This window comes from Schistocerca americana, chromosome 11, assembly GCF_021461395.2.
Source record: "Schistocerca americana isolate TAMUIC-IGC-003095 chromosome 11, iqSchAmer2.1, whole genome shotgun sequence".
Classification (NCBI taxonomy): Eukaryota; Metazoa; Arthropoda; class Insecta; order Orthoptera; family Acrididae; genus Schistocerca; species Schistocerca americana.
This window is the reverse complement of record NC_060129.1, coordinates 80,385,448-80,398,129: the sequence shown is the minus strand read 5'-3', so window position 1 is coordinate 80,398,129 and position 12,682 is coordinate 80,385,448. Positions and strand designations below refer to the sequence as shown.

General features: G+C 40.9%; 1 protein-coding gene across 1 annotated transcript in view; it reads right to left on the bottom strand.

Annotated features, from left to right (window-relative positions):
• The window catches only part of LOC124553252 (protein piccolo-like), a 137,071-nt gene that overhangs the window by 25,953 nt on the left and 98,436 nt on the right, over positions 1-12,682 (bottom strand). Inside the window, exons 17-18 of the mRNA XM_047127139.1 lie at positions 9,754-9,812; positions 4,418-4,473 (exon numbers count right to left, since the gene is read on the bottom strand). Of these exons, the coding sequence (XP_046983095.1) occupies positions 4,418-4,473; positions 9,754-9,812 (115 nt within the window). The remainder of the gene's footprint in view (positions 1-4,417; positions 4,474-9,753; positions 9,813-12,682) is intronic.

Here is a 12,682-nt window from a genome sequence, read left to right as displayed (position 1 = left end):
GAAAAGAAATATGTGGAAAACACTGATAAGGAGAAGGGACAGGATGGTAGGACATCTGCTAAGACATGAGGGAATGACTTCCATGGTACTAGAGGGAGCTGTAGAGGGCAAAAACTGTAGAGGAAGACAGAGATTGGAATACGTCAAGCAAATAATTGAGGACGTAGGTTGCAAGCGCTACTCTGAGATGAAGAGGTTAGCACAGGAAAGGAATTTGTGGCGGGCCGCATCAAACCAGTCAGTAGACTGATGAAAAAAAAAAGCTTTGAAGCTGCAGCTACAAATTATCAAGAAACTACAGTCTTTGTTACAGTGCTGTTTTAAAAAAAGACATGCAGCCCCAATATAGCGGGTGATCAATAAGTCTGTACAAATTTGAAAACTAAATAAATCACGGAATAATGTAGATAGAGAGATACAAATTGACACACGTGCTTAGAATGACATGGGGTTTTATGGGAACCAAGAAAATACAAAAGTTCAAAAATGTCTGACAGATGGCACTTCATCTGATCAGAATAGCAATAATTAGCATAATACAGTAAGACAAAGCAAAGATGATGTTCTTTACAGGAAATGCTCAATATGTCCACCGTCATTCCTCAACAATAGCTGTAGTCGAGGAATAATGTCGTGAACAGCACTGTAAAGCATGTCCGGAGTTACGGTGAGTTCGGCATCCCTAGAGATGTCGATCGATCACGATACACTTGTGACTTCAAGTAACCCCAAAGCCAATAATCGCACAGACTGAGGCCTGGGGACCTGGGAGGCCGAGCGTGACGAAAGTGGCGGCTGAGCACACAATCATTACCAAACGACGCGCGCAACAGATCTTTCACGCGTCTAGCAGTATGGAGTGGAGCACCATCTTGCATAAACATCGTACATTCCAGCAGGTGTTTATCAGCCAGGCTGGGGATGATGCGATTCTGTAACATATCGGCGTACCTCTCACCTGTCACAGTAGCAGCTACTGACGTTTTGCTGTCCAGCGCCACCTGTCGGAAATTTTGTGACTTTGTATGTGTGTCTATATATAATTTTTTTTTTTTTTTAATAAAATCCCATGTCATTCCAAGCATGTGTGTCAATTTTTACCTCTCTATCTACATTATTCCGTGGTTTATTAAGTTTTCAAATTTATACTGACTTTTTGATCACCCGGTACTTCTACTAATCTTTATACACGGTATTAATGTATAACAACAGAGAATTTCTGGCCAATACTTACAGTCACGGAGTTGAAATGTTTAGTGCTGCACACACACACACACACACACACACACACACACACACACACACACACACACGTAGAAGTATTCGACACAATCACAGCTTTCAGAACTAATAGCTCCCTCCTCAAGGAGGAAACAGGAATAAATTTGGGACAGTTAAAAATTAAGAGCACGTTACTCACACCCCACCTATCACAAGGACAAGTGTAGACTACGAATTGATCTTCCTGATAATTCAAATAGTAAGTAAATTAGAATGATACATTTTTTCAGCTGACAGAAACAAAGATTTTTTAAATATATAAATTAGGGCAACACAACAGAAAATTAACTAAGTCCATGAGCAGTATGCTTCACAAAGGACAAATATTCAGCTATGGATTGGAACACACTGAAGAAAATTGTGTGCGAGCGTGTGGGTGAGGGGGGAACCCCACACACAGTAATTTTTCCACCCCCCCCCCACCCACCCACCCCCCCCAGCCCCTCCTCTTCACGCGCACGCGCGCGCGTCTTCTCAACATCCCCAAATACAGAGGCAATTCAGGAATTTTTTCCGAGTATTTTGGTACAAGGGATTCCTGAAGGGATTCATGCAGCTAAATATCTGTACTGCACTGAAAATACCTGCACAGCAGTGCAAATGTCAATGGTATGTGCTGTGTGTCTTCTACATCACAGTCCTTTTGATTGTGTCTAAGTTCTGTTTCACTACTGTGTGTTTCATGTTGTACATTTTGGTGACTGCACATTACAGCCTTTTTCATGCTCCGAAGGTGCAGAGAGCTCCAAGTTACCTGTGTTGATGCATGATGCAGACCTGAGACTTCACAGATAATGGAAGCATGCAGACATCTAAATCATACTTCCTTTCTCCTGGGAACTCCTACTTGCTGTACTTACAATGTCTCGGTATACATCATATTCGAAACTCCACTTAGGCATATACTAACAGCCCCTCACACAGTTGCACACGCCATGATGTATGCTGAGAAAAACGACAATAGAAGAAGCACAGAAAATATGCTGCTAAGAGTGATAACAGTTCTTAAAAACATGCCCCAACGTACAATAATTAAGGTAGTATGAAAGTATCCACAGAAACTGTATTTCAAAAAATGAGAAGTAAAAATGTAATAATGTGTTACAGTGACTCAACAATTCCCATATTACTGTTTCTCTCTGCAAACACGGACCAAATCAAAGAGTTCCACGAGAAAGTTACTATAACGTACTCCTGTCAGTCACGTACCACAGTGGTAGATCCTTTGTCCGCTGGGAGGATGATGATGGAGTCATCAGCTTTTAAGGAACGCTTAGTCTGGAGTTCTGGAGAGGATAGATTAGGGTTACGTTGTAGGGACCTGAGGAAGAATTGTAAAGCAATGCTGGATGTGAGGAATTCTTGGAAGGCTTGCAAGGAGTGATATTCAGATAGTGGTGGATACGGTAAAATTGGGATCACGGTCAGAACTTTGTCTCAGTAATGAAAAAGGTTTTGGTACTTATTTCAACAACTGTACGATTGGGTGGTGGATGGAGTTGTCCCATTGCCACCACAAATTGGTGATAGAAAAGCAAGGAGTATCAGTTATTTATTGCATCATTGTCATTATCAAACCCAGAGCAAGAATCAGCACAATAAAAAACCAGTCAAAGTTGCAAATTTCACTATTTTTTTATTGAATCAGTAACTAGTTTCGGGCTGGGACCCATTTTCAATACAGATAATCAGTATTCTCAGTAACTGTTTGTCTGCACATTTTTGACACAGTTTTTGCATTTTCAGAAATACCAATTTGACTATTTGTTACAATGATCTGAAAATGGGTACCAGCCAAAAACTAGTCATCAAGTAAATTTAAAAAAAAGTTAAACTTGCAATTTTGGCCAGTTTTTTTGTTGTACTGATTAACAGAAGTAGCTGACCTACAATTATTCCACCACGCTGAAAATTCGTATCGAGCAAGAAGTTAAAAATCTCAGTTACTTGTTTTTTAGACTATGCACCACATTGTCTGATCTAATCCTTATTTTCTGTAGTTCTTTGCTCCTTCAATCAATGTGTGTGCTTTGCTACACTTATATCTATCTTATTATACTGTTATTTATTTGCTATCACTGTGCTAGCAACTTAAAAACTAATTCTTATATACCCTGTTATTGCTGGATAGCTTTCATCTACGAGAGAATGGAAAACTTTATTGGTTGTTATGTAGAGGGAGGCTGCTGTTTTAGTATATCCGACCTAACTCGACATGACGTGAACTGTCAAGTGCAACATTTCACCGGCACAGGTACAGTAGCTTGCTCCATATCCACAGAAACAAACCAAATAAATAATCCTTGTAAATAGTAGATTTCAGCTATCAGTCATCCTTTGGAATTTTTATTGGCAGATCTAGATTTTAGCTAGAAACTAGCAGCTGTAATGTCTGGCTTTACATGCATTGATAAAAAATGATAGTGGTATGGCTGTAACGGATCATGCAGCCACGTCTCGATCCTCGAGTCAACAGATGGGGACGTCTGTAAGACGACAACCATCTGCACGAACAGTTCGATGACATTTGCCTGGCATTACATGCATTGATCAAAAATGATAGTGGAATGTAATATGTAAACCATATGAGATAAGCCATTAATTGTAACATTTTTATGACATCATCTAACTATGTACCTGTTGTATTCTCAGCATTGAGAATGGCTAGTTTCTAGCTGAAATCTAGATCTGCCAATAAAAATTTCGAAGGACGACTGATAGCTGAAATCTATTATTTACAAGTAAAAATAACAGTCGCTGAGTGCAACAGCCTCTGAATGGAGGGTAACCTGATAAACAAAATAATAATTATACGACTACTCTAAAACAAGCCACTAGTCACTTAACCAAAAACTTTTGGTGGTGTAGTTCGGGTCTGTCCCGTATACATTTAGCGATGCAAGATTTAGTCTGGGAGAAGCGACGTACGAATCGGCTCTTATCGGAATGCAGATTTCGTAGTCCCACAAACAGGGCGCTCTGCAAATCTCGTCTCTCTCGTAACGTCTCATGACGCAATGGACACTTTCCTCACACTCTCGAGCTGAGTAAACGAACTTGTTATGAGGAGGAGTCCGATTATCGCTCTAATCTGCCTGCAGCGAGCAACTGGCAGGTTGTGGTGTACGCTGCTCACCTGGACGGCTCCCGCTCTGGTGTCGTCTTCAGCTGGGGTAATATGCTGCGCAGCACCTGCAACAACAAACGTGAACTGTGAGGATTGCCAGGAAAAAACGCTAGAGCTCTTCTGTCTAATGTGAAGCAGTCAGGAAACTCTTCACACAAACCTACCCCTCCCTCTCTCTGCCACCTTTTATTGACACTTAAGAGACAGAAGTAAATTTTTCAAACTTAATAAATATTTCTCTGCTTCCCATACTGATAAATAATATGAAACTGCAGCCTATACTGAATAGGAATCGTCTGGGCTTCCAGAAGCGAGTGAACTTCAGTACGGCAACTCCGAGTAAGAGCATTCTGTCCGAACCGAGTAAAGCTGAGTCTTGCCGACCACCGAGTAGGAGGTTCTCCGAATTATCACGAGAATGGTCGTACTGACATCATTAACTGAGGATTCTTCCGCCACAAATCCTACAAAGGAGGGGACACACGGCACTCACAAATAGCGCACAACAGTGACAGGATTGCATCTGAATTGTTTGATAAGAGGAACAATTCCTAAACCATCTATCTACACCTAACCTATAACTGAAAAGATCTTTCCAAAACACTGGGGATTTTAACTGCTCCGTGTGAACACATTTACCAGTCAGTTGTACATATCAAAAATGATATTAGTAATTACTGCACAAACAGCTCTGTCCATGACAGAGCTAGTAGACTAAACTTGCACTTACGAAGAAAAAATGAACATAAAACTCAAAACAGGATTTTCTACGAAGAAGTAAAGTGTACAATGAATTACCAAAAGAGATTAAAGAAATTGCAAAAACTCACTTATTTAAAAAGGCAGCTAAAAAGTGCCTGTTATGCAATACATTTTGCACACTGAAGGATTACTAAGATAAAACGTCGTAGGGGTTTGGTTAAAAAAAGTTACACAAATTAATAATAATAATAATAATAATAATAACAATTATAAAACATCCAACATTCCACATAACACCTTCACACTAAGTATTGTACACAAGGAGTAAATCTAATGATTGTGCCTAACTAGAAGTCTGTAACTGTACGTGTATTCGAATTAGCTTATTTTAAATTGGTCTAACTTGTAAATACTTTGACATGTCCTATATTCTTGTAATAAGATATCTACAGATGAAGAAAGCTACTGCTACTGTTACTACTCTGCAAACCATTGTGCACAGCAGAGGGTACGTCCCACTGTACCAGTTATTGGGGTTTCTTCCCATTACATTCACATATGGAGCACAGGAAGAATGACTGTCTAAACATCCCTGTGCACGCTGAATTATTCTGATCTTATTTTCACGGTTCCTATCTGAGTGATATGTAGGAGATTATAGTATATTAAAAATGTCACCATTTAAAGCCGGCCACTCACAACATCCAGTCCATATTCTTGCTCTACCCATACTTGGAGCAACATGGATATGTTGGATTTTGTGAGAAATTCCAAAGGTGCCCACCCAGTTGGCCGTGTGGTCTAACGGACGGCTTTCCAGGCGGGAAGGAGCGCCGGTCCCCGGCACGAATCCGCCCGGTGGATTTGTGTCGAGGTCCGGTGAGCCGGCCAGTCTGTGGATGGTCTTTAGGCGGTTTTCCATCTACCTCGGCAAATGCAGACTGGTTCCCCTTATTCCGCCTCAGTTACACTATGTCGGCGATTGCTGCGCAAACAAGTTCTCCACGTACGCGTACACCACCACTACTCTACCAAGCAAACATAGGGGTTACAATCGTCTGGTGTGAGACGTTCCCTGGAGGTCCACCGGGAGCCGAACCGCACAATAACCCTGGGTTCGGTGTGGGGTGGCGGAGGGGTGAAGTGGACTGCGGTAGCCGTCGTGGGGTTGTGGACCACTGCGGCTGCGGCGGGGACTGAGCCTCTCCATCCTTTCTAGGTCCCCAGTTAACATAACATAACATAACATACCTCCAAAGGTACAAAAACTCTGAGTGATAGTGTCACATAAGCCAAATATTGTGTATACCTTAACTAGTTTGGATGCTGTAATACATTTAAGCCATATTTGTACCTTTTGGGACACACTGTATACAGGGAGATTCACAAAAATATACAAATATTTTAATATTTTGTTCTACAAGTAAAACTAAAGAAAAGAGTTCATATAAACATAGCTCCGCAAATGTTTAGTTACGGAGTTACGGCTGATAAAAGATTTTGCCTTAAATTTAACAACTTCACTAATATGAAGCCATTGCAAAACTGTACGAGGTTAAAGTAAAGCACGACTTCCATTTATTCTGTTGTTATTGACCTGGTGAATCTAACAAAACATGCCCCAGACGTGTATCTGCAGTATTTTTCCAGAACATCCAGAGAAGCAAATTTGAAAGGCATCCCTATTTTATAAATAATCTACAAACTACAACAGTTACTATATAGTTTCACTTAAATATACTAATGTTATTATGTTCTTTCACTGAACAATACAGAAAAATAACTCTGTTTCAAGATTAGGAAACAACTGAAACAACTCACTAAGGGTTGTCAACAATGACATAAACGTTTCTACATTCTTAATGAAAAGTAAACAAATTTACTTGTATAATAATCTTTGCTTCTCTGGATGTTCTGGAAAACTACTACACATACAGGTCTGGGACACGTTTTATTAGATTCACCAGACCAACAACAACAAAATAAGTGGAAATTTTGCTTTACTTTAACCTCGTTCAGTTTTGCAATGGCTTCATATTAGCGAAGTTGCTAAATTTGAGGAAAAATCTTTTATTTGCTGTAACTCCGTAACTAAACATTTGCAGACCTATGTTTATATGTTTTTCTTTATTTTTACTTGAAGAACAACATATTAAAATATTTGCATATCTTCATGAATCACCCTGTATACTGTTATCATGAGAGGAAGAGGGGTGGGGGGTGGGGGGGGGGGGGGTCAATAAAAATTACAACTGAAAACTGGTTCGCAAGTACTGGAAGGTTGAGAAATGCAAGCCTAAATCGTAGCTAAAGCAGGTGACAGACTTTGGTTCATTGGTAGAATACCCGGGAAATGCAAACAGTCCACAAACAAGACTGCTTACAAATCACTCGTGCAGTCCATCCTAGAATGTGGCTCACGAGTGTTTGACCCGTACCAAATACGACTAACAGAGGGTATTGAATGTATAGAAAGAAAGGTGGCACAAATGGTCACAGGTCTGTTTGACATGCACAAAGCAGTGACTGAGGTACCGAGGAAACTGAACACGCAGACACAAATTCTACTGATTAAGCCTGCTTATAAAGTTGCAAAAACCGGTTTTAAATGACGAATCTAGGAATATAATAGAGCCCTCGTGTGCAACTACCACAGGATTTGTGAGAACAAGCTTAGGCCAGTTACAGCATTCACAATGGACATTTAAACTGCTGTTCTCCCTTAAGTCAATATGTCAATGGAATTAGGAGAAGCTCTACCGTACTTACTCGACTCTAAGCCGCACTTTTTTTCCGGTTTTTTTAATCCAAAAATCCGCCTGCGGCTTAGAATCGAGTGCAAAGTAAGCGGAAGTTCTGAAAAATGTTGGTAGGTGCCGCCACAAATGACTTCTGCCGTCAAATATATGTAGCGCTGCATAGGCATGCTTTGCAGCACAAAGATAAATACTGGGGCCAAAATCTCCGCGTCAGTAAATAAATTAAAAAAAAAAAGGGTGGAAGACAAGCCTTCTTCTCCGCCCCCAGTTTCGACCACTGCATTTTATACATTATCCAACGAAGTAAATACAAATTCCGTATCATTCATCTTCGAATGTAGCAGCATTTCAATGTACTACGAAAATCCGACTGGCAAGACTGTTTGGGATGTTTGTCAATATGGCCAACACTACGTTCTGAATTTATTCCTATCTGTGAGAAGAGATGGTTGCTAATAGGAACTTTTATGAATTGTGAATCACATACAGTATTCTCTTCGCCATAAGAATAATACGAATATAAACATTTTGCCGTGTATTCTTTCGTGTTTGCTGCTATCTCATTTAAATCCTATCTGCCGAATAAACTACAAAACTAGGGTGAGACAACAGCAAACGCGGAAGAATATACATATCATGTCATGTTTATATTCGTATTATTCTTATGCCTAATAGTGATACAGGCAGAAATGAAGCACGACAATTGACAAGATTTTTAAATCTAAGATGACTAATTTCCGTGCAGAATGTAATGTACTAAAGAGGCGTCTGCAAAGATTTTCAAACGGAGAAAAATTTTCGCTAAACTCTCGTTCAGAACGTCTTCTGTCAAAAGCAATATATTATTTGGTTCTTGTTGATCATTATCAAAGTAAGCAGCAGTGTAAGTAACAATAAATAGCAGTCTCTTGCCATTGCTTTGCTAATGAAACAATTCCTCTCTTTTTTAATTGTAAGCGGTGGTAGCGCGCATGAAAACAAGCCATGCCGCGAGCAGGGACAGGCCGTAAACACTCATTATCAGAATGCGACAAACAATTCATGACACAGTACAGTAATGCATTTTCAGCTTAGAGTGACGCAAACACCTATAACAAACAGAACGGCACTTACCAGATCAAAGCAAAGGTACCCGTATATGTACGGACGGAGCGCGTGACGCATAGCAATGGCTACCTAGTAAAGCTTAACTGCTAAGCTTACGACTCGAGCCTACTGTAGCTGTATCGTCATTCATTCGACTTAAATTGTGTCTCATATTACAATGGACCAACTTTGTTTCGATTTGGAGGTGCGGCCTAAAACTTTTCTCTCCCCTTGAATTTCGAGTCTCAAATTTCAGGTGCGGCTTAGATTCGGGAAAATTTTTTTTCTTGATTTCGAGTCTAATTTTTGAGGTGCGGCTTAGATTCGAGTAAATACGGTAATTACTGGTAGCATGGCAAGTACCCACTGCCATGCTCTCCACAGTGGTTTGCAGACTATCAATGAAGATGTATGTGTGCATGGGGGGGGAGGAGGGTGGGCGTGCGCCTGTGTTGTTTTGGTTACTACATACTGAGAGGCTTGGAGTGAGTGAATGCTGCCACTGAAACACATGCTGCCCCCCCCCCCCCCCGCCCCCCCCGCCCAGTGACTAACAAGGGGATTTGTTGTTTTAATGTTACCATCTGGATGGACAGATCTCAGCTGAGTACCACACGCTCTCTTTTGAGGTAGCCCGGTGGAGAGGTTTGGAGTAAGTCCAGAATGCGGTCACACAGTCTGGTAATTAGGATTTGTTCCACTCCAACCGTCCTCTTTGAGCCACCAAATGAAAATTGTTACACAAGTGAGAATTTAAAAAAACATACAGACTAAACGAGGAACAAATATTTTCCGCACCTGCACCGATTGCAGCTGAGACGAGCCACTGTCCTCCTCATTGGTAGACTCCGCAGCACCTGCAAACGGAAGACACAGAACGTTCACAAATGAAGTTAGCAGCAAAAATTTCATTCCTGAAAGGAAAGAAGGCTAACAGGTACAAGAGATATTGTTCTATAGTAGGTGTGTCCTACCCACAGCCCGCATGTGGCCCGAAGCATGTATCAACGCACCCCAAGAAGTCAGTATCTGTCATCACACAACTGGTAAAAATAATAATAATATAATTCCATCAAATTCCATTTGTGTAGTTATGATAAATTGAATATTTTCAATCTGAAATTCCCACCACACAATGCCATTCTCTCATTGGTCCATCCCATATCTCTCTCTCTCTCTCTCTCTCTCTCTCTCTCTCTCTCTCTCTCTCTCTCTCCCCCCCCCCCCCCCCCCCTTCCCAAGTGCTTATTGCTGACATTAAGTATATTATGTGCAGCTCAAAAACACTTTTCTTCTTACAATGTGGTCCAGGTAAGCTCAGAGGTTGGTCACTCCCATTCTAGATAGTCATCCAGTTCCAGCAACTGTTGCTGTGTCTGCATTACCAACAGTGTTACAAGTGACGGGTTAAATGTACACTGTCGGAAGAAAGTTTAATGGCAACAGAATCTTAGGCTAGTCCTATGTGACCAGTTCTTCGGTCAGCTGATGTTACTCGGCTACCAAAATCTGTACGCATCGAACCATTGTAAATTTGGGGAGAAATGCACACTGGCGTGACCAATTTACGAATCGGTTGGGTGTGGAATATGGATGATGGGGGAAGGCAGAAGTGAAATGCTTGGAAGCGTTTGACATGCAGCATTGCAGGATAATGTTGAAAATCAGATGAACTGATTGAGTAAGAAATAAGGGCACCTTATAGACTGACCCTCTTAAATTTCTCCACGGTTTTGATGTGGTTTTTAGTTCGAACACGGTTTGATGGACCTCTCCCCACTATCCTATGCAAGTCTCTTCATCTCCGAATAACAACTGCAGCCTACATCCAATTGAAACTGATTACTGACTTCTCTCATTCTCCCTCTGCTACTTTTAACCCCCACGCTTCCCACCAACCGACAATTCCTCAATGTCTCAGAATGTCTCCTACCGACCGACCCTTTCTTTTAATCAAGTTATGTCCCAAATTTCCTTTATCCCCATTTCTACTGGGTACCATCTCATTATTTACATGATCTACCCGTCTAATCTTCGGCATTCTTCTGTGGCACCACATTTCAAAAGCTTCTATTCTCATCCGAACTGCTTATTGCCATTCCACTTCCATACAAGGCTATTCTCCAGACAAATGCCTTCAGGACAGGCTTCCTAAAGCTTCAACTATGGCACCCATACCAGGGGGCAAGGGGGCCATGCCCCCTCCCTTCATCCAGCTCTCAGGGAAAGGGAAAAAATATTATGTAATCAAGTGTTTTTCCTTCAAGAAAATCATTGAAAAGTCATTATTACGTAGGTTTTTAACAGGTTTGGAACTGGAACATTTTCATGACAGTTTACAAGTCACCATTTGTATATCAAAATATTAAAAATAATTCACCCCCCCCCCCCCCCCCGCCCTGGTTTGTTGCCCCCAACTTCTACAAACTATCATATGGGCACTCTTGCATTTCAACTTACATTTCACATTAACAAATTCCTCTTGTTCAGAATGCTTGTTTTCCATCCCATGATTTAATCCGACTACTTTCGATTACCCTTGTTTCACTTTCTTTAGTGCTCCTACTATATCCTCCTAGATACTGGCAATTGCATTCAACTGTTCTTCCAAGTTATTTGCTGTCTCTGACAGAATTACATCATCACTAGCAAATCTCAAAGTTCTTATTCCTCCTCCCTGAACTTTTAACTCCTTCTCCAAAGTTTTCATTGGTTTCCTTTACAGCCTGCCTCAACGTACAGATTAAACAACATAGGAAACAGGCTAAAGTGCCTTTCAATTCTTATAAGTGCTGTCTGGTTTTTGTACAATTGGTATCTAAAGTTTCATTCCCTGTATTTTACCCCTGCTATCTTCAGAATTTATTCCAGTCAAACTTCTCAAAAGCTTTCTCTAAGTCTATAATAGCTATAAACATAAGTATGCCGTTCTTTACCGTATCTTCTAAGATTATTCGTAGGGTCAGTATAGTCTTGTATGTTTCAAAATTGCTCCGCAACCCAAACCGAACTTCCCCAAGGTCTGCTTCCACCAGATTTTTTTTTTGTTCTGTAAATAATTAATGCCAGTATTTTGAAAGTATGACAAAGTGAAAGCTCAATAATATTCACACCTGTTAGCACGTGCTTCTTTTCAAACTGGAATTATTGTATTCTTCTCCAAGTCTGAGGGTACTTCCCCCATTTCACATTGGACACCAGGTAGAAAAGTTCTGTCATAGCTGACTCTCTTACGGATATCAGTAATTCTGAGGAAATGTCGTCTACTCGAGGGGCATTGTTTCAGCTAACTTGTTTACCTATCTTTTCATCGTGCCAAACTGCGACTCAACATCTCCGCTATTTCGAAAGTAGCAATCTATTGTCAATACTCCTAAAGAAACAGATGTCCTTCACTGATCTTCAAATGCTGCATCTATAAAGAAAATTGGAGATGGGCAATCTCTAGAGATACAGAATAGTCGGGCACAGATTACAAAATGAGTCATCGTCAAAAATCAGTCCGAGGGATGGTAAAGAGAATGCGTCGTAAACACAATCCTAGATACTAGTGTAGAAGATGTGTCGTAATTATGTGGGGCACAGTACTGGTGCTGGGTAGGAGTGCAGAATCTGGAAACCCAGGCGAAGGCAAGGAGAATCTGGGAAACTGGGTAGATATGGAGAATTTGGGAACCCGTTCAGATGTATGGCAGCTCTACATCTTCCTAGGAACGGAGAACACTGG